At 33.8% G+C, this 23,083-nt stretch overlaps 1 protein-coding gene and 1 non-coding gene across 2 annotated transcripts; both read left to right on the top strand.

Annotated features, from left to right (window-relative positions):
* The first annotated feature begins 981 nt into the window (after positions 1 to 981).
* MORF1 (multiple organellar RNA editing factor) lies at positions 982 to 6,174 on the top strand. Its single transcript, XM_086440184.1, has 5 exons — positions 982 to 1,461; positions 3,477 to 3,574; positions 3,655 to 3,720; positions 4,763 to 5,466; positions 5,924 to 6,174. Exons 1-5 carry the CDS (start codon positions 1,085 to 1,087, stop codon positions 5,933 to 5,935), a joined length of 1,257 nt encoding a protein of 418 aa, XP_086296310.1. The 5' UTR covers positions 982 to 1,084; the 3' UTR covers positions 5,936 to 6,174.
* Positions 6,175 to 16,157: 9,983 nt separating this feature from the next.
* On the top strand, positions 16,158 to 16,231 carry TRNAR-UCG (transfer RNA arginine (anticodon UCG)). The gene has a single exon. It is a non-coding gene; the product is annotated as a tRNA-Arg (tRNA).
* The last annotated feature ends 6,852 nt before the right edge of the window (positions 16,232 to 23,083 follow it).

Here is a 23,083-nt window from a genome sequence, read left to right as displayed (position 1 = left end):
ATCTGAATTTTAAGACTGTTAGTGAAAGGGGAGGTAAGTTCAATTATCAAAACATTAGGGTTCAATATGAAATTATGCAAACCTATAGGGGCAAAATGTAATTTACCATATTAAAAAAACCCTTGAGTTAATATTTTATATTACAAATAAGTTTTTTGACACACGTGTGTTTGCCCATGCGACATTCTAATTTAACATAATTATAAACAATAAATGGGATGATTGGATGAGTCAACTCGATATTTCTTGGAGCAAAGCAAGATGAGATACCAGATTTTAAAACCATTTGAAGAATCCCCTAATTGTAGAGAAGAAATCTGAACTACGAGGACATTTCAATTGGAAGGGGACTATTTACACACACCTATTAAATATATTTTGTTTATTTTACTCATTTAAAGGTATCAAATCATTTCTCTCTCTCTCTCTCTCTCTCTCATATACTTTTTCATCTTCACATCTAGAAAGATTTTAATGAGAGTTTTAAGCAATAATCTTACTTATATTTCTTACCCTAAATACTTTCTATAAAGTCGAAACCATTCACATGAGAAAGTTTTGATCGATAGGTACCTATTGAATTTATTTTGTAAGATTTGATAGGTACTTACCAAAAATTGATTTTGTAATGTTTGGTAGAAAATTTTGTTTAGTAGGTACCTATCGAACAGATCTATCACATTTTTTTCGAGTTCTTCGATTCAAAATCATCATTTTAAGGTTTTAATGGTGATTTACAAAAAAGTAAAAAAATCAAAAATCAAAAAATTAAAATAACTTAAAACATAATCTTCATTGATTCAACGTCTCACAATCTTAGAAGGAGATGAAAATGAAGAAAAAGAAGAGTAGGTGGTGGGTGCAATAAGCCAAAACGTAAGGGTGTAATGATAATTTTATGTTATTTTATTTTTTCTAAAATACAAGTCATTTAAGTGGGTGCGATGAGCCATTTCGGTGTGTGCAAATAGCTGCCCCCTTTCAATAAGCCCTCTCATCCTCTTTGGAGTCGGGCTTTAATCCGCGAATTCCACCTGCCAAAACCCTAAACCCTAGAAAAGCCATCTTCGCTTGGCAACCATCCATGGCTTACTCCTCACTACGCCTTCGCCGAGCCTTAACCCTCTCATCTTCTCTTCTCAAACACCATCGTTCGCTCTCTGCAATTGCTTCTTCATCTTCTCTTTTACAATCCCACATTTCATCACCACCCATTGTTCCTCAAAACCCTAGAAATCATCTCAGGATCCAATCTCTGTGGTTTCGATCAACCTCATTGTCTTCTGCATCATCGAGATCTTCATATAATGATGATGACAAGATATCGCCAGATACGATCCTCTTTGAGGGCTGCGATTACAATCATTGGCTCATCACCATGGATTTCCCCAAAGACCCAAAACCCACCCCAGAAGAGATGGTCGAGACTTATGTTCAAACTCTCGCTAAGGTCGTTGGAAGGTAAAATGGTTGAATATCACAATTTCTATTAGTTTTGAGTGGATAATCTGTTTTCCAAGCCAGAATTTATAATGTAAAGCAAAAATTTTGATTTTTATTTATGATGTTAGATGGGTTATTGGTTTTGTAAAAGTTCTCAATCATATTTAATAGTACATCAATTTTGAAATGTAGTATCGGGCCGTAAGTATACCGAGGAGATTATTTGAATTCTCAATTAATGAACTTTTTTTTTTTTTTTTTTTTTTTGAGAATTGTGATTTGTGACCAACCATATAGAATTGATAACTATTGGATAGGATATGGGTCATTAACCACATAAGCTATTCCAACGATCTGTTTTGACATCAATTTTGAAATGTAGTATTGGGCCGCAAAAAATTTTATTTTTATTTATGATGTTAGATGGGTTAGTGGTTTTGTAAAAGTTCTCAATCATATTTAATATTACATCAATTTTGAAATGTAGTATCGGGCTGTAATTATACCGATGAGATTACTTGAATTGTCAATTAATGAACTTTTTTGTTGTTTTTTTGGAGTATTGTGATTTGTGACCAAACATATAGAATTGATAACTACTTGATAGGATATGGGTCATTAACCACATAAGCTATTCCAATGATCTGTCTTGACATTATAGATTGCAAAGTGGAAAGGCCACTGGAGGACCACCTATGCGAAAATTAGATCAGTTAATTAATCGCGACTTAATTTTGTTGCTATCCAATCTATTCATTTGTGTATTATTAATTTTTTTTTTGGCTGATCACTGGATTTTCTTTGAACCTCACAAAGCGGGTTGTTAGTTAGCAAAATTCAGTGAGAAGAAGTTCTAGCAGCAGCACTCATATGAGTGCAAGAAAGATAGTCACTCACCCTTATTGTTGGGTACGTGCCCATTGGATCATAGTGATAAAGTCGGGGTTCAGGTATAATTTGGCAAGAGAAAACTTCAGAAAAACATCGTATTAAATAAATATAAAAATTATTTTTTCAAGTATAAAAATGTAAAAAATACATATTTCATAAATTAAATGATAAAATAACACAATAAAAATAAGATATGACTTTTTTCCCCCCAAAATACCTTCGATTACATCATTGATTATTATTTAATAATAATAAAACTTGGAGATTTTTTGAAAAAAAGCACGAATTTTCTTTAAAAAATCACCAATTTTGTCACCATTTATTGGATCGTATTTTGGGGATTAGGGGTGTCACTGTGGGCCCTGCAGGCATGAATTGAATTATTCAATCAGGCCGTGCTGGGCCTAAAAAATATCAAAAACCACGCACTGGGCTCGTCCTATTGGCACGCCACTCCCATGTTGCCCATGCAAATTACCAACACTCCTCACCTAGACATGTTTCAAATAATGCAGGTGAGTGGCCAAATTTTTGCATTAATGCAAGTGCCACAATCTTTCCTCTAATTTAGTGTGGTAAACTTTCAGTCTGGAAAAACTTATAATGGTGTTTCTCAACTGTTTTGCTTCGCACATTTTCCAATTTTGCTATAAAATGTTCTATTGTCCCCATTGAAAAAATTATGTTCAGTTTTCTTGCAATGTTCCTTGGTTTGCTTCAGCATGTTGTTGAGTTTAGTGAGTTTAGTCCAACATCAGGCACTCATTGCCTTTTCTCTTTCCTTATAAGCTCTTGGGCCTCTCCACTCATCACGAATTGGTTTTGGGTTGGACCCCCAAATTTATCATGGTATCAGAGCAGGCCTTTCTCTCCTTCACGCCACCCAATTCATATCTCCACATGCTTTGGCCCAGTCCGGCCCACACATGAGGGGGCGTGTTGAGTTTAGACTCACATTGAACACTTGTTGCCTTGTCTCTCTCCTTATAAGCTCCTAGGCCTCTCCACTCATCGCCAATTGGTTTTGAGTTGGACCCCCAAATTTATCACATTTATAGTTGTTAGATTTGGATAACTTTGATGTTTGGAACCCAATATTTAAAATGATTGGGCTAATTTAAGAAATGTTATGTATGAGTCAGTGTTGAAGAAGCAAAAAAGAGAATGTATGCTTGTAGCACAACAACTTACAATGGATTTCAGGCTGTGATGACAGAAGAAATGTCTGAGAAGTTCAGAGGTATGCTTCTGTAGTTTTGCGTTTTCTGCAAACTATGAGATTGGGTTTCTAATATATGCTTCCATCTATGCTTTGATCAGGTCTTCCAGGAGTTGTTTTTATCTTGCCAGATTCGTACATTGATCCAGTGAATAAGGAGTATGGAGGTAGGACCTTTCAATTTTTCTCCCTATAAAATCCTTTTTGATTCTTATGGGGAATAGAGAAGCAGAAGTCTATCTGCTTGTTGAAACTGAAGCCGTGACTCGTCTGAGACCAAGATAACATGCCCGAGTCATCTTGGTATCATCCATGAACAAGATGGATAGACATGACGTGTCACATCTGCATAATCTCACAAGATAAACGAGTTGACTTGGATGATATTTTGAAAATCTTGACCGAGTTGTTAATACTCATCCGAGTCAATTGGGATTTTCTATATTTTAATTGAAAAAATTATTTTTTTTGAATTTAAACATTTATTATCTTAATAACATATTATTTTATAATAAAACATCTTCTAATCTTTCTTATTTTATAATATATATATATATATATATATATATATATAGGGGATGGTTCAGCAGCCCTAAAGTTTGCCAAGTTTGGTACCAAACATTTTTCAAAATATGGGTTAGAAGCTTTGGAATAGGCTGATTTTTGGTGAGGATGATCTCCTCATCATAGAGATCATCCTCACAAAAAATCAGCCTATTCCAAAACTTCTAACCCCATCAAAAGTGATTTACAAAAATTGGACGGTCCACGATTCTTCAACTTGTAAACTAGGGTTAGAAGTTTCAAAATGAGCTGATTTTTTGTGAGGATGATCTCTTCACCGTAGAGATTATTCTCACAAAAAATCAGCCTATTCCAAAACTTCTAACCCCATCAAAAGTGATTTACAAAAAATGTTTGGCACCAAACTTGGCAAACTTTATGGCTGCCGAACCGCTCCCATATATATATATATATATATATATATATAATTATTTATTCATATGTATTTATATGAAAATAATTATAAACAGAGTTAAATGGTTTATCTCTTTCAAGATGAGTTTACTCGTCCGAGACAACTCGCTCTCGTCCATGGATCTGAGCCATCAAACTGAGATTTGAAATCATGTGTGTAATGTAAGGACTGGTTAATCGAGTTATTATGTCAGTCTTTTTGAATTTATGCCATTCCTATGTAATTATTAGGTGACAAATACATCAACGGTACAATCATACCTAGGCCTCCGCCAGTTCAGTATGGAAGACAAGGAAGGTATGGGGACCGAAATCGAAATTATGATCGGCAAAGGTACGATAGGCCTAGAGATCCGGCACAAATGCAACAAGGGAACCAACCATATGATCGCCAGGGCTCTATGCAAGGAGATGGAAGGAACTATGGTGCACAACAGAGAGACACGATGCCAACGCAACAAGGTTACCAACAGTACGATCGACAGGGTCCTATGCAAGGAGATGGAAGGAACTATGGTGCACAACAGAACTACACACCGCAACAAAATTATGGTCCAACTGGACAAGGAGAACGTAGAGATTCCGTGCCAATGGGCAATAGGGATTATGCTTCTGCAGGAAGAGATCCAATGCCTTCATATCAGAGGGGCTACAACCAAGGGGATCAAGGAAATTATTATTCTCAAGAACGGAGGGGTTTCACTCAAGGAGATCGAAGGGATTATGCACCTCCCAATCATAGTGATATGAGAGGAGATAACAGGAATTTTGGCCCTCCACCCGGTGGAGAATATAATCAAGGATCTGGTGTTGGCTATGGGCAGAATTATCCCGCACAAGGAGATGGGCAAAGGTTCTCACAGGTTCATGAGAGGGATGGCACGCAAGGAGAGCAAAAGAACTACAATCCCACAGGACAAATGGGGAATGACCAAGTATGAATTTAGTCTTTTTATTGTGTTTTATATTGAGCTACTGTTGAAGATCAATGCATTTGATAAATTTATTGGTCTTGAACCTTTAACCATGCAGATCCCTTTGCATATTAGCGAAGTAAAGTGATACTTTTATAGGAGAAGTGTTCTATTTTAATAGTTGTTTTATCTTTTTCTTGTTTGGTAAGATTTTTCCGCAATTGGCCCAACAATATGTAATTACATGATAAAAAAGGACTTGTCCTGCCGAGTTTTTGTTTCATTTGCAAAGCAAATGGTGAATCAGTAAACCACCTTCTATTGCGTTGCCCTTTCACTTGGCTTCTTTGGTCTCGTTTCTTAGCCTTGTTTGACTCTTGTTGGGTAGTTCCTTTTTTGGTCTCATCCCTTTTCAATGTTTCTAGTTCTTTTGCTTAGGTGAAGGTCGGTTTTAACACACTAGTATGGGTTGATGCAGGGGCGATTCTGAAAAGGTTTCAATGCATGACTTGAAGATAGGAGGAAACCCGAAGAGCATCTGAGAAAAGGTTAAGTAAGAAGCCCTTCCTACTTGTTTAGACTGAATTATTCTCTTAGATAGGAATTGTATAAAAAGAAACCTGTTTTGGTGGATAGTCTTTATGTCCAACTTTATGAATGTCACTCTGTAACAAGGAACTAGCCTGTTATGGTTGAAGAGTTAGAACTTGAATCTCTTATCATTTGATATGTGGATCGACTGATTCGGGATTCAGACACACTGAGTACAAAGTTGACAACTAAGGTACCAATTTGTAAGACATTGAGGACAGTCCGCCTGGGTCCTATAGTGGTACATGTGGTTCACATGCAGGGTTTTAGTGATGATTCCAAGGAGCCAACATATGGATTTACATAAAAAATCAATCTTTTTCTTTTTTTTTCCCAATAAGTAGTATGGTTTTTTATTATGATTATCCAATTGAGAACGTCCTCAGAAATTCCCTCCAGTGGAGTAGATATTCCATGGAAACTAACATGGCTTCTGTTATTGGTCCAAACCTATGGAAACTATACCAAGTGGTGGTGTTGGAAGAATGATGAAAATTGTCGAGGATATTGGTATAGAAAGACTTAAGTATTACAATTTCTAGAATGCCACAACTATTGTTGCCTTATGTTAAACGTAGTACCGAAAATTCAACATTTTTTACAACTATCAGTCATAGGAGAGTCCTATATAAGGGAGGGGGAATATGGGCTGATGTAGATGGGGATGTGAAGAGTCTAGAGGGTACATCTTAACGCTGCAGTCTTCCAATGTTAATTGAGATGGTTTTGGCATGTTTAAAGAAGTGAGACAGATTACCGTTCTAGTTAGAAAGAATATGAACATGGATCGAGATACATGGATCGAGATACTGGAAGGCAAGCGGATATGTATACAATAACAATAGCAAGCCGTGTTTCACATTCCTTTAGTCAGGCCCAAAACTTTGGGATAAGGCTTTGATGACGATGAAACCACAATTAAAATTTTCCATTACATATAACTCACTCAACCCCAGTATGGCATTTCAGTTAGTCTTTGTTTTTAAATTTTTTTTTATTGGTGACATAAGTGTGGAAATTAGAGTTTGTAATTTTATGCCACGAACCTAGTCCCTCATTATCTAGTGCCTGTGCGACATTTAAATTAATTCCCACAATCTAGTTCAAGTTAGTCTTACCCCAAGTGTCTTAGGAGTCGGTTCAATATAGGTGCACATTCATACTCAAAAGAGAATTTTCACGCACTTGTGTTGAACTTTGAAGATTTGGTTGGGCACAAGCGCGGATTCCCTCTCAATTTATGGATTTCGGGCTGGGGAAGATTAAAACATTTTTTTAGAAAAACTAGAAACTCTCAGAAAGGCACGAAGAGTTCTTAGAAAAATGTGGACTAACTCTAAAAAGTTATAGTGGTGTTCCATATAAATAATAAAATCTTTTAGATATTTCTTTAGCAGACTGGATTTAGGGACTTGCAAAGCTCTAGAATACCCAAGGTTGTGGAGAATTCTATGAAATGTTAAGAAATTTTAGGTTTATTTAAGAAATGTAAATAGATATAAAGTTCTCTTTCAACTATTTTAACTTAGAAAACCTTGAACTCCCACCCCCAACCAAAGTTTATAAATAAGGAGGGAATCTACATTTGTACCCAGGCTTGAAGAGTAGATCGTGCTTCCAATTTTAACACAAGTGTGTGAGAATTTTCTCGAGTTGTGGTTGTGTTCCTAAAGATCTGTTTGATTGAATGAAATTCCAAATCCATGGGAAAATAGGTAGGATGGTAAAAAAACAAGTTTTTGTGTTTGAGTACATTTGAGAAAAATACCAGAAAAGGGGAAGAAGGAAGAGAGAGGCTCGACGGTGGTGATGGTGGTAGGGAAGAAGAAGAGGAAGATTATGTTTTTGTGATTTAGGGTAAATCTGATGGTAAAAAATGAATCAAATTTATTTATTTTATTTTTTTCGTTCAAAATTGAGGTTGAGTTGTTTTGGTTCGTGACTCCGATTCCTTCTCCAATGAGAAGGCAATGCATAACAGATGAAAAAACGTGATGATTCTTTTCCGTTGTCATCAGATGAATAGGTTCTTTGTTCCCAGTTGTAAACCCTCACACATCAAGTTCGTTGAATCGATATATCAGCAGAAGCAATACCTTGTTTTGATCTCCATTAATCAAAGGTTCATCGCTATCTTCTTTTTTGTTTTGCTTTTCTTTTTCAGATAGGATTGAAATAGTATTTTCATTTTTTCCCCGAAAGTTGATTTTGGATAGAAAATTCTAAGTTTTTGTACAATAACAACCCTATATTGTTTTTCCCTTATCAAACCCAGTCATGTTCTACACTTGATTCATCAAACGTCAAGAAAGATAATATTTTTTGGGAAATTTAAAAAAAAAAAAAAAAACAAACAAACAAACACATTGGAAAACCTTCTAAGATCAATCTGCTTTCTCATCCTTGCAATTTAATAATTAAGTGTATCTGTTATCGTAGTAGATCGTTGTAATTTTAGGCAAATTGGTGGATTTCGAATTCCAGGGTGTTTGATGATGATACCTTTGTGTGATTAATTGGATTGGGTTCGAAGGATTGGAAATTGTCTTGATGCATTATACATGATTCACTGTTAGTAATATTCTTGAAATTTGATGAAAGTTTAAGAAATAACTGATGTCTTTTTAAAAGAACTGCTATTGGCACCCTAATTTTTAATTATCACACCCTAACCTTTTAAATTATTTTTCACCCCCTAATTATAGATTACAGCACATCATTCAAACATTAAAAAAAAGCTTGGTTCAAGTTATTACCTCATCATTACAAAGCATTTAATTAAGCACATTCAAACAACTTTTCAATTGTTTGCAATTATAGGATTAGGCTCATATAAAATGCTAAATGTAACAAATAGGAATCCAAAAGAGAGAAAGAGAGTTTCTATTGGCACCCCAACTCTTACTTAATCTTAGTCATTGATTTATTATTTTTATTTTAATGGGTTAATCTCCCTTTCGTGTATTAAATATGATGAAATTTCGAGTTTGGCACATTATTCATTTTAATTTCAAAAACAAGTTTTTCGAGTGACTTTTATAATCTACGAATTCACTAATAAAATACCAGTGATTTTGCCATATCAATGATCTCATTGGTAATTTATCTACGGATTCAATGATTATAAAAGTGATGAATTCATTGGAAAAACGTGTTTTGTGAATTAAAATGAACAGTGTAAATAACTTGATATTTCCTTGACTCACATTATCTCTCCTCTTCCTCACTTAATATATCAAAAATATTATTTTACACTTCAATGTTATAATGAGATAAGGGTCTAATAAAATTTAAATTGTTACAAATATAAAAAATACCCATTTAATCTTCAATATTATAATGATATAATCATCCGATGAAAATTTAAAATCTCCATTATTAATATTTTAAATTACAAATTAAAATATCTTTGTAATACATTAAATTATAATGTTATAACTATAATTATATTATCTATTTAAAAATTTTCAAATAATTATTTAATTAATTTAAAAAAAATTAATCTCAACTAAATTCTAATTTTTGTAATATATGTGCATTCTACCTCATAGTACATGAATCCTAAACTTATGCTCTAATGGTTTCCTTGTAATTGTCGATGTAGTATAAAAAATTCGATGGATCGGATGGGAAATCCTAAGGACATGTGTCGTCATCGGTGGCAGATTCCCTTGGATCCATTGATAGCTACCAAAATATCAAAATCAACTACTTGGTGATTTATAACCATTGGATTTAAGTACCATAAAGATGGATGGAATCACCCAATAAAAAATTTATGTGGCCCTAAATTGCCAATCATGTTAGCTTTTGATATGTAGTTGGACATGGGGTGGGGCTGTCCATTGATGTGGTTTAGAGACCAAACCATAGATTGGAGGGAAATTAATTAATGCACCCTTTGGAGGGACTTCTTTCTAAATTCCCCGTAATTTTTTTCGTGACAACTTAAAGGTCTATATCTAGTAAGAGTTCTGATTTTCTGACTCGATTTTTTTTTTCACTCGATCAATACCCGACTGACCTGATATGGGCACAAAATCATAGATCATTTTCTTCGGGATACATAAGAAAAACGATCTTTGATTTTGTACCCTTGCCATGTCAACCGAGTATTAACCAAATGAAAAAAAAAACGAATCAGAAAATCATAAGCCATCTAATAAACATTTTCTTTCTTAAAGCCATTTGAGCCCTACCTTTCAATTAGTGAGATCGATGATTCAAATTGTTGAGATCGACTTCTAGTCCAATTGTCGAGATCACCTTTTATAACCGTTGAAAACAAAGATTGTAAATCATTGATCTCGTTGTTTGAATTTGAATCATCAAGATCACCATTTAAGTCGACCTTGTTACAATCGTCAATCTTGACCATTTTAGTTCACCATTTTCTCCAGGTGCCCCCATCATTTTCAAGGTGAATGGGTATTAAGAAAAAAAGATTTTACAAAGTGGGTTGTCCATACCCACTTTGTCCATATTTGCCACTATTAAAACTTTTAATTCCACATGCATCTATAAATCGAGAGAGAGAGAGAGGAGAGAGAGAGAGAGAGAGAATGGAATTTGTAGAAGGAAAGATTGAAGAAGAGAAGGTATTTGGAGGTGTGGTGTTCCCAAAGACACTAAACCCTCCTAAAGGTGATGGTGATGGTGTTGGTGGTGAGTTGGAAGAGTGGGGTACAGATGAGTTGATAGAGATGGTGAGAGAAAAGGGTGAGTGGTTGTGTGAGTTACTGAAACGTCACTCTGCAATTTTGTTTAGGGGATTCAATGTGTGCTCAGCGAGTGATTTTGGACGTGTGGTGCAGGCTTTTGGATGGGAGGAGATGGGGTATCTAGGGGCCACACGTGTCAAGGTTGCTGACTGGGTCTACACTGCCAATCAAGCCCCTCCTGATCAATTTATCAACTTTCATCATGAGATGGCACAGGTTCGTTATTATACCTTTAATGCTTCTTGGGGACGTTAGTTAGTATCGTATCGTTCATAAAGTTAATTATATAAAAATTTCTTGAAAATATATGATAATTAAAGACAATAATATTTAGGTTTTTACATGATACATACTTTTCCAAAATAGTGGGAAAAAAAAAAAGAATTACAATAATCTAACTATCCTACGTGGCACACTTAATCACTCCCTTGACGTGATATGTTCAGAAGCCATAGATCTATATGCCTCAGGATACATGACACACTTCCCCATAAAAACGTGTATCTTGGATTTGTCCCATCAAGAGAGTTGATTAAGTGTGCCAAGTGGGTTAGTTAAATTATTACAATAAAAAAGAAAAAAGAACTTTTCTAGTCTCTCTACATCAACATGATCATTGGGATTTGAGGAAAAATGCAAATATTTTCGAGTTCGGTTCCAATCTTCTAGAAATGTATTAATAGTATACTATTTCTTAAGAACCCTTAATATCCCAACAGTCATGTTGATGGAGAACCTCACCTGTAGGTTGAGGTTAGTGTTTTCTAAGGCCATCCATCAAACAAACGATTAGACCGTAAGAGGAAAAACAGATTTTCTAGAAATCAATACATTTTTCCAAGGGATACATTTTTCTCAGGAGTCCTTGACATTCCCATCCTCAACCCTACTTTGAGATTCTTCATCAATCAGACGATTAAGATGTTGGTGATTCTCAAGAAAAATGTATCTCTAAAAATTTTCCATAATCCCTAGATAATAAGAATTGATGTCTATGAAAATTTTGTTTTTCCTCCTATCTCAATCATGTATTTAATGAATAGTCGCCTCAACTATGGATTGAAGATAGAAAAGTTCTTTTATACTTACAAATATACTATTATACAATAATAACCAAAATACTTTTACTTTTTGAACTAAAAACAAAATAATAAATACATTTCAAGAATATTTTCACAAAATAAAAATTATGGTGTACCCTTAATTTAGCTTATACAACGATCACTAATAAAATAGAGTCGTGATAATATGACTCATCAGGTGACATGCTCAATTGACTCCTTGACATGACAAGTTTGGAACCGTAGACTTGTATGCTTGGGGATACACAATTGCACTTCCCCATAAAAATGGTATCTCAAGGGAGTTGTGTATCCCAAGACGTATATAGATTTACAATTCCCGAACTTGTTCATGTCAGGGAGTAGATTAAGTATGCCAACTGGCGAGTCATATAATCAGGACTCTAAAATAATACATTTCTTAAAGAAAATGTTGGAGTCTATTTTTGGTGGGCCTACATATGTAGACTATGTCTGGTATGTAAACTCTATTCGTCAGGTTCAACCATTTCTTTCATTGTGAATGTCACCTTGTAATTTATGTGCAATTGTTTTCTCGTTTCTGTTTTTTGGCCTTCAAACAAAAGATACAAACCGCCAAATAAGTTTGAACTTTTATAATTTGGATTGGGATACGTGGGACAAGTTGACTCAATAATTTTTTAGTCGACTTGATGACTTGGTTCCATCGAGATTTGGGACTCAGTCATTTCAAAATCCAATCGAGTTGAGTCGACAAGTATATCTGTGAAAAATGACTCATATATTAACATATAGTAGTTATCTATACCTCATACATCATATTTAATCTTGGTATTTGAAATATTAGAAGAAAAATGAGTCGTGATAATTTGACGCTAGTCGTATGCTCCCTTCAAGGAATCATAGATCCTTCGGTTCGGGATACACAAGAACATAGATTTATGATTAAGTGAACTGTCAGGTCAGAGAGCGTACAAAAAAGAGTGTTAGTTTATCACGATTTAAGAAAAAGTTGTGTTAGACTATAAATTCTCCATTTACACTACATTGTCGATCCCAAACCTAGATAAAGGGAGAGAATTATATCAAATTGGCAATCAACGTAAAAAAGTTATGATCTCCTAATGACTGACATGTGATTGCAGATAAAACAATTCCCTTCCAAGATATTTTTCTTTTGTTCACAACCATCTCCAGAAGGTGGCCAAACATCGATAGTGCCTAGCCACATTATAGTAGAAAAGATGGTAGAAAAGGTGCCAGAATTCGTTACAAAGTTATCAGAAATAGGATATGTTTTCCGTTTGAAGACCCCGACAAAGAATAATTTTGGCAAAATCAATAGCAAGACATGGCAATCATTTCTACAAACTGAAGACCAAGTTGAAGCAAGAAATAGGTACACAAATATTTTCCTCTGAAAAAAATAAAATAAAATACTATGATATATAAGAATAATATACAACCTGAATGATGATTTCTAGAATTGGCGACTTATTGGTGTTGGAATTCATTTTCAAGGTAATATGAGTTCCTTTGAAAATTAATGATCATGTAATTCCATTGGAAAAATGAATTCGACTTTTTGTTGGCACATTGAAAAATGTCAACAAGAGAGTTCATTTTTTAGTTTTAAGGATGGGATTAAACGTGAAACTATAAACCACTTTCAATTTTCAAGGGAAATCATTTTTCCACTCATTTTCCATCCACAAAGATATGACTTTAGATTCGGATTCTAGAATTTGATTATGGCTCAAAAACAATTCTTAGACTATTTCTCATGATTCTCACACACTAATAGAACATGAACTAAATGCCCTATTTCTCAATCTCCTTCTAAAGATCTTTGGATTTTCTTTCAATAATTCGTTGTCTTTAATCTCTGGGACAAATATTTTTAATCTTACAATGTCAATCAAGTAATTTTTTTTTCCAGAAGATCAATTTTCAAGAATGGTGTCAATCAAACAAAATTTTGGATTCTGAAAATTGGTTTCTATAATCTAATTATGATAATCCACAATCAGAATTGAGAATCCGATTCTATAATTTGATTAAAAAAACCCCTAAATTTACTAATTGTATTTATTTTGCAAGAGTTTTTATATATTAATTTAAAAAATGATTCGTTTGGCTGACTTTTGAGTTAAGTGGAGGAACTCGATTTGTTTAGCTGACTCTGGATCTTTAATATTAGGTTTCGACATGTACGAAACGATGTATCTTTATAAATCGTTACTACTAACAATGACTTCTTCTTTCATTACTTCATCCGAGTGAAGAGGGTAACATGTGAAATCCAATTTAATTTGTGTTGGTTTTTGGTAGAGCCCAGTAAACTTCAACAAGGACGGCAGTGCAGAGTTTGTGTACGGACCTATGAATCCTATAAGGGAATTTGGAGGAAGGAAGGTTTGGTTCAACACCATCTCAGGCTACACTAGCTATGAAAATGATGTCAACGCCACCTTTGGAGATGGGACCCACTTTCCATCTGAAGCCTTGGATGCCTACAAGCAAGTACTTGAAGAAAATTGTGTGGATCTGATGTGGCAAAAGGGGGATATCCTATTGGTTGACAACTTATGTGCTCAACATGCTAGACGTCCTGGTAAGCCTCCACGTGTTATTTTAGTGTCTATATGTAAATAAGCTGAAAGTGGAAGTCTAGAGTTGAAATGTGCACTGTAGCACCTGACAAGGATCTTAGGTTCCAATACAGTAGATTGTGGATTGGATTGTTGTTCTAAGCATAGCGATACAAATCTGTGATTTATTAAAAAGTCGCGAGTAAATCTAATATTTGTATATTAAATCATGATTTTTTCAAAAAACTACGAAGTTTTTGAAACACCCTATGATTTTAGTCGTGATTTAATCCCGTTTTTTACAGAACAAATTCACGAATTATTTTTATTTTTCACATTTTTAAGTATTATTTTTTATTTAATATATATATATTTATACTTAAAATAATTATTTATACTTTTTAATTTATCCAATGTTTTCTAGACTTCATCAACCTTTGCCTTCTTTTTTTTCCAGAGCTTTCTTACCAAATTATTCTCGAACCACGCTTTGTCATAGTGGTTTTTAGTTCCTCAAGATCAGGGCTCTTTCCCTAATTCCCATGTTTTAAAACTCGAGCAAGTATGAACTCTTTTGGGTCAACTCAATTTGTTTGATGATTATAACCAGTCAAGATTATATTATTTTTTTAGATTTTTTTTCCTTTATTTTTTATATCATTTGAAAATAATAAGAAGAGTCTCATAATCTAACTCACTTTTTTGTATGCTCCTTTCACAAAATTGTACAAAATCATAAGGATTTGTACTTGTGTATCCTGAAACAACGGATCTACAATTCTATGAAGGGAGCTCTAATAGTCAAAATGTTTATCATCGGATGTGTTTGTGCTGATTATCAAATGTGTGGTCGAGATAGGAGAAAAAACAAAGTCTTCATAGGATATGTATAGATCTTAGAGAACTTACATAATCCCTAGGAACATCTTCTCATCTTTAGGGTAGTCTCTATTTTATTTCTCCTAGCAAGTCAACACTTTCAATCTAATTTAAATATTATTTTTTATAAATAATAATATGGGGGTGGGGGCGTTCAAGGCACATAAGTAAAAACATATGCAAAAACAATTATTTTTCAAAATTTAGGGTAAAAATTTCGGATTGAGCTGATTTTTTGTGAGGATGGATTCTATGAAACTTTTAAATCCATCAAAGTGATTTACAAATTATTGGTAAAAAATCAATAGTCTACATTCTAAATTACTTTTGATGGGGTTTGAAGGTTCAGATTGGGTTGATTTTTTGTTAGGATGATCTTCTTATTATAGAGATCATCCTCACAAAAAATCATTTCAATCCGAAACTTTTAACCCATATTTTGAAAAATGATTGTTTTTACATATGTTTTTTAACTTCTGTCCCTTAAATGCTCCCCATATATATACAAATAATATTTTTTTTCAAAATATCATCCAAGTCATCTAGTTTGTCTCGCGAGATTTTGCATATGTGAGATGCCTTGTCTATCCATCTCGTTCGTGGACGATACTGAGATGACTCAGGCGAGATTTAAAACCATGATAACATATGATGTATGACTAAAATGGTAAAATATATTTAGGGATTCACCTAAAAAATCTATAATGGTCCCAGGAAGCTTGTGTTTTTTCTCCCATTTCAAATTATATTTGACTCAAAGATCGTTTGAGGCTTAGTTGGGAGAGGAGGATCCCTCCATTTCTTGATTATCTGGTGATGCCATAGGAAAAGGTTCTTCCTTTTATTTAATTGTTTTATAAATTTTTGTGACAAAGAGTTTCAGAAATGACCGCATAGCGCAGTGGATTAGCGCGTTTGACTTCGGATCAAAAGGTCGTGGGTTCGACTCCCACTGTGGTCGCTCTATTTTGAAATTAAATTTTTTTATTTTTATTCTTTCATTAATTGAATGAAGTGAAACATTCATATCTTTTGAAAGACTTAAAAAGTTTCCAAGAGTCTGGGCACGATATCCAATTTTTTAAGATTATAAATGACAAATTTACTCTTTTATAATGTTACTCAAAAAATCATCTTGATTTATCCATCCAAATATAATAATCGAACCAAGGATTGTTTCGAAAATTTTATCAATTCAGACATCATGGGCACTATTTATTTGGATCAATTCATATCTATTAAAACATTACAAACACCAAAAAATCAGCTAGCTTTATAGATTTTAGAATTAAAAATAGTGACTAATTTGGAGTCAAGATCTAAACTAGGAGGTATGTATGCATTATTGGTTGTAAAAATTAAATAGTAAGGCAAAAAGTTAATTAAATAGTTCGGATAGGCAAATTATTACTTATGTATGTATTATTGGTCGAAAAAAAAAATTAAAAATACATTATGAAAAATACATAGTACTTAAAAATCCAAAAATTAGGTTGAGGGTCCCCTTGATCCTCCAAGCATGTTAGAAAAGAACTAAAACCAAAACCCTCTCCTCCCTTGAAGTGGACCACAAATATACCCTCTCCTTCACATGCATCCATTTTAGTGGAAGTACTAACTCTTGTCACTTCTCCCACACCATGATGCTCCATGGAGGTCGATGTGATAGGACTCTCGACAACGACCACAACATGTTTCCCTCTCATAATTTTTATGGATACCACCTCAAAATGAATTTTATTATCTGAAGTACCATGAATGTCATATATCTAATGGTGGATTGTAGGCTACGGTGAAATAGTAAGATTATGAGCAACTATTATAACAAGTACCTGCTCAAATGCATTGTGACTAGTTTGGCACATGTATAGTTTTCAAATCATTTTGTTATGCATAATAATTTAATTTTTATAGATACGTGAGGTTCAAATGGTTTTAACCTCATCTACATGAGTTTATGAATCGTCACCATTCAATGTTTAAGGTGTGAATAGATATAATAAAAATGAATTTTAGAAATTTATTTTTTGTTTTGTGGTGACTCACAACAATGGAAAGAGTAAGGTCCACCGAAGAATTAGGTAGGGAGGTTTGGTTGATGAACAATGAAGGTGTTAGGCATCTTGTCTCATCCATCAAGTAATGATTACCAAAGAATAGCCAAGAATGAAGTTGAAAACTGTTTTTTTTTAAGTAGAGGAGATAGAAGAAATTAGGAATAAAACGTATTATAGTTTGGTTTGTGAAATCGCAAAATGGAAGTAATGAGAAAATTAAAAATGAAAATGGGTGTTTGCTGATTTTTTTTCATGGCCTTGGGACTTGAGTGCAAATCTACTTGAATTTCACTTTTTGAGTCCTTAAGCACTATCATACATTCATGTACTCACCTGAGAGTTGCTTTCTTTTGTTGGTTTAGTCCTTAGGACATATCTATAAATGGATACGTTTTTTGTGGAACTTAAAATCTTATACATAAAGATGTGTTCCTTTGAGACTATTTTTGTTGATTTAGATGATTAGATGTAGATTTAGAAAGACCTCCACCTTTGACTCATGACCCTTTTGAAGGTAGATAAACATGTGGTGTTGCTCCTTATGTATATATCATATGTTCTCAAATGAACTTATTAATGGATTTAGAAAGGGAAGATTGCTTTACATTGTGAAGTCTTGCTCTCTACCTCCTTAAACCATAAAAAAATAAAAAGAACTAAAAAGGATTAAACTAAGAATTTAAAGATGCTTGAAATTTAAAGGGATGTGAACTTATTATTATAAACTACATGCTTTCTATGAGTTTATTCTAGACTTAGAAATAGGAGATTATCTCACTTAAGCAAGGGATTACTCTCTACCTCCTTATGCCATTAAAATAAAAGAAGCAAATTATTATATAACAAGAAGCAAAAAAGTGTTTGAAATTAAAAAATGGGGGTGGGGGGGGGGGATTAAGGGGGGGAATAAAGAGAGATTTATTACATAAAATTAAAAATGTAAAACTCTCCCCACTTTTGATTTTTTTCACTTCTTTTTGGTTTAGGCTTCTAGGATGTATGAGACTAGATTTGGGCAAGGTTTTGCGATAGTAGAAGGTTTCAAGAAAAGAAAATAACATAATTGTAGGTCTTAGACTTTTCTCTTCTATTTGCCTTAGATGGGTCCTCTATTTATAGGCTTTAGTGAGATTACTTGTCCAATTTCCTTAATTTTCAAATATTCTAAAAAAAATTCAATATATGACTTCAAATATCTTTTATCAACTTGTTCCTAATTGTCTTTTACACCTCCATGAGACTTATTAATCATGATCATCAAAAGGCAGAGGTGTCAAAGCACTCAAGGTTCTAAAAAATTCTAATTGAGAAACAAAAGTGTAAAAATCCCTTAACTTTAGGTATTAGGATTTTAAAAAAGTATCAATGGCATGTAATTATGAATTGGGATTTTAGATTTTTCAGTCACTATTTTAAAAGAGTCTCAAACAAACTAAATGATAGAAAGATCATTGCACACAAGTTCTAAAGAATTCTCTTGGTTGGATAAAATAGTTAAAACATTTTGAACATGGTCAATTTACAAAGAATTATGTAAAATAGGCTTTGAATTAAGAATTATAGAGATGAGCTTAAGTATAAATCTCTCTAATTGAATCTCAATGAATTGGGAGCAAAAGGGTAATAAATACTATGTGGGGATCAAATGAGACCATGAGTCAAGATTGGAATAATATGAGAATTATTAGAAAATCTTGGTGGGGGGATTAGGATAAGCTTAATGCAAAGATATAGTGGGAAGAGGGGATTTACTTGAGGAATAAGCCACTTAACGAAGGATTTAGAGAGTCATTTTCTTAAGTAAATATTGGGTACACATGTGCTCAAATGCTTATTTCAACTGCTTAACCAAACTGGTTTTAAGTGAGTGAAAGCTATAGTAAATTTAGCCTACATGTAGGCAAGTGAATGTTAAGGCAAAAATAACATGTACACTAACTAAATGAGGGTCGGTACAAAAATGGCATGGCCGTTAGGTGACCAAAAACGAAAGCAAGCTTATGCTTGACCGTTGGTCATTGAGATCCAGGCTCAAATGAATATTTTGGTTACACTTCGGTCATTTTTCTTCTTCGATTTGATTGAACTCCCGGGCTTGTTTGGTCAAATTACTAATACATGTTGTAGACACCCAAAATTGTTAAGGCCAATCCCAAGAGAATCGAAAGTCGTGTAGGATAGAACATGACTTTAAAAATCCAAGATAAAGGCCCAGTCCAAAACCCAAATCCAATAAAAGCTTAAAATTAACTAGGTCCATGACTAGATGTCACGACCGTGTTTTTTCAAAGCGAGGTCGTGCGGTGTAAGGGGGTCCTAATCCACAAGCAAGTATGTAAAAATTATCGTACACTACAAATGTAGCAAACAAACAAGCTAACGGGACAACATGAGGTAAAGACCGGATACAACTTTGTTGATATAATATTGATTACAAGGAGTAATACGTTACAAAAGCATAAATGTGTATTACAAGCAAAAGATGATCCTATGACACGCGAGACTTCCACATAACTTGGCGCGAGGGCTGAAGTTATCGTGGGTGTAGGCTGGGGATTGGGAAGCATTAGACACCCTTCATACAAAGAGTACGCTAAGTCTTTCCTAAGTTTTCAGAAGGAAACATCAAAAGTGAAGGTCGATCATACTCCCTTATTATAGAAATGCCACTAAACTAACAGATATGCCTTGGCATAGGGTTGATATGGCTTCATATTGAGCCTTGCATAGTCATAGGTGACTTCAGGGCGAGCTTACACCTAACTTTAAGGGACAAAATGTATGATTGTCACAGTCTCCCCTACCTATTCTATAGACGTCCTCGTCGCATTGCCATGATAAACTTTTCAATCTTCTGCTTGAAAAGCAGTAGGTTTTCTGCACTATCCTTGGTAATTTCACATTCTGGCATGTCCTTCTATGTGACGAAGTACTCCATGTGCTGTTGTTGTTATTGTTGGCTTAAACTGTTGCTGACTTGACACTTTTGAGAACTTTGTTGATAATACGTTATAGTTGAATGAGAATATATACGTGTTGGAATGCTGTAGGTAGGATCTGTTGGATCTACATGGTATGACTTGAGACTTATTGCATGGAAGATAAGGTGAATGCTACGTAACTTGTACGGTAACCAGAGTTTAGCAAACCTGTACATCCTTGGACTTTGTCTCTTGTAGCATGAAACAATAGTGTGAGAAGTTAAATATTATTGGCCTGTGATAATTTCAAAATGACTCTTGTTAGAGGAAGAACTCTTCTGTATGTTGAAATTGAACAAATTCGTTCAATTCATAAGTTTGGCATTGGCAAGATGCCTCAAATACTCCAACATGGAACTGAATATCTCTGTTTGTCAATCTAATTGAAGATGTCCACTGATTGGAAAGTCTAGTTGAAACCCAAGTAATCTGCACAGTTCGTCCCATAACTTCCTTGTGACTCTTGAATATTTGTTATTGACAATGTTTTTGGGCATACCCCAATTCTTGATGACATTCTGACGAAGTAACTAAGAGGTTTCATCTGCAACTTGAACTTGACAGTAACTTGATCTCAAACTCAACTTGAATGAGTACTTGGTTGTCCCAAGTTTATCACATAAGTTGGTAATCCGTTGAATAAGATACATGTTTTTTATGGTGGTCTTCTTTGACACTCGATAATTGACACAACGTTGCAAAAACCCATAATGTTGCTTGCTTAACTCAGTTAATCTTGGAGAATTCATCCTATAAGGCCCCCTTACAGGAGGCGTGGTACCAGATAGTAATTCATTTTGATGACCTATCAGTATATGTGGCGGTAGAACTTTCTGAAGCTCATTTGGCTAAGTGATAGTAGATAATGTTTTTGATGACAATATGTCATAATTATCAAAATTGATTAGTAAAATATCGATTCCAACAATTTGAAAAAATCGTAAGTAGGTATTTTTGATGAAGTATTGGATGTAATGACACAGTTCTCATGAGAGATAATAGATATCCTAGTATTTGACAAACCAATGGAAAAATTTAGATCTCATTTACATCTGAGAGAAGGGTCGTTTAAAGGTGTTGTCGATGCATTAGATGTCACATTAATTGATGCATACATTCCTGCTTGATCAACAAGTCCCATTCAGAGGAAGGGGACAAGAAAAATATTTTCAAAACATCATGGTAGTGTGTGATTTTGATATGAAGTTTATATATGTGATGGCTGGATGGGAAGGAATTGTACATAACTCGGGGTGTTAAATGAGATATTGCGTAATTTGTCTAACAATTTTCCAATGTCTCCTCGAAGTATATATTATCAAATTATATTTGTAGACATTAATCTTACAATCAATAGCACAAGTTTTACATATTTTTTATATTTGTTGTAGATATGTATTATTTGTGTGATGCTGCATATAGACACATATTAGGGATTTTATGATTCCATATCGTAATACAAGGTATTGGTTAAGAACATATCGAGGAACGCGTGCAATGGGTAGAAATGAGAAATTTAACCATGCACACGCTTGGTTGAGAATGTCATTGAAATTTAACAATGTACATACTTTGGTATATGAAAAAAGATTTTCGATTTTGAACCAAATGCCTTCATATCATTATCACACCCAACATGATATTGTTATCATATGTATGTCAATACACAACTTCTTATACCGTGTTTCTTTCTATGATGAGTTATTTTGACAATATGAAGTTGATGTTGACGAAGCGAGCAATCCTTTAATAGATTCTAAACCGTCAGAAGATCCACTATATTATAATAAAATATTTTCACTGCAAGCACAAGCTGATATAATCACTTTACGTGATCATATTGCAAATCAACTAGAAAATGTATGATTATTTATTATTTAAGTATTACCTTGTTGGAATATAATTTCTTAAGTATGAATCCAATTTGAAAATAATACTTTTGGGATGTTTGATTTATTAGAAATCAAAATTAAATGTGTGAGTGATTTCATTATGCATAATATGTTATGTTTTTCGGTTAACATTTTATTAGAATTACAAAAACGTAATATTGTCAAAATGACCATTATGTTTTAAAATTCTGTTTATAACCAAAAGCTTTTAAAAATGACAAACAAACAATTTTTCTAGAACCAAATTTTAGATTCTAGAAAACAGAAACTAGACTTCAAACTTCAAACTTTAGACTTCAGAAGTGTTACCTAACATACCCTAAGTATAAAATGATTGTACTCTTAGCTTTTAACTATTTTGGTATTACCAAACACAAAAAATAACTTTACCATTTTAACTATTCTGGGTATATCCAACACACAAGTAATGGGTGTTTGAATTGTTCTCTAAAATATTTACTCCCACATCGATTATGAGAAAGACTTGTTATATCTTTATATATCACCATGTGTTTACTTGTGTGGTAAGGTTATAAAGAATAAGTAAAGGCCCATGCGTAGATGAAACCCAACCAAAATTCTATTTGTGAGGCAACTTGAAAAAGAGTTAATCGAGTGAGACGTATACAATCATCACACGCAGATGGGAGGTGTAAATCCTCACTTTTCTAGCCTCGTTTGCATGCGCATGATTGATTTGGTTTTTGCTACCCGAATCAAAGTATTTTTCAACCCGATTCGTTATCCATTTATTTTCATTAAATCTAATCTAATTTTTGTACTTATAACATTTTAAAACAATTGTCATCTCATATTTAATAGAATTAATTAGCTTAATAAGTTTAATCGAACGATCATATCCGTGAGGTCTTTATAAAAAGTT

The sequence above is a fragment of the Akebia trifoliata genome, chromosome 4 (assembly GCF_017979445.1).
Source record: "Akebia trifoliata isolate Shusen 1 chromosome 4, ASM1797944v1, whole genome shotgun sequence".
Lineage (NCBI taxonomy): Eukaryota > Viridiplantae > Streptophyta > Magnoliopsida > Ranunculales > Lardizabalaceae > Akebia > Akebia trifoliata.
The sequence above is the reverse complement of the archived record's forward strand: the minus strand, read 5'-3'. Positions and strand labels throughout refer to the sequence as shown.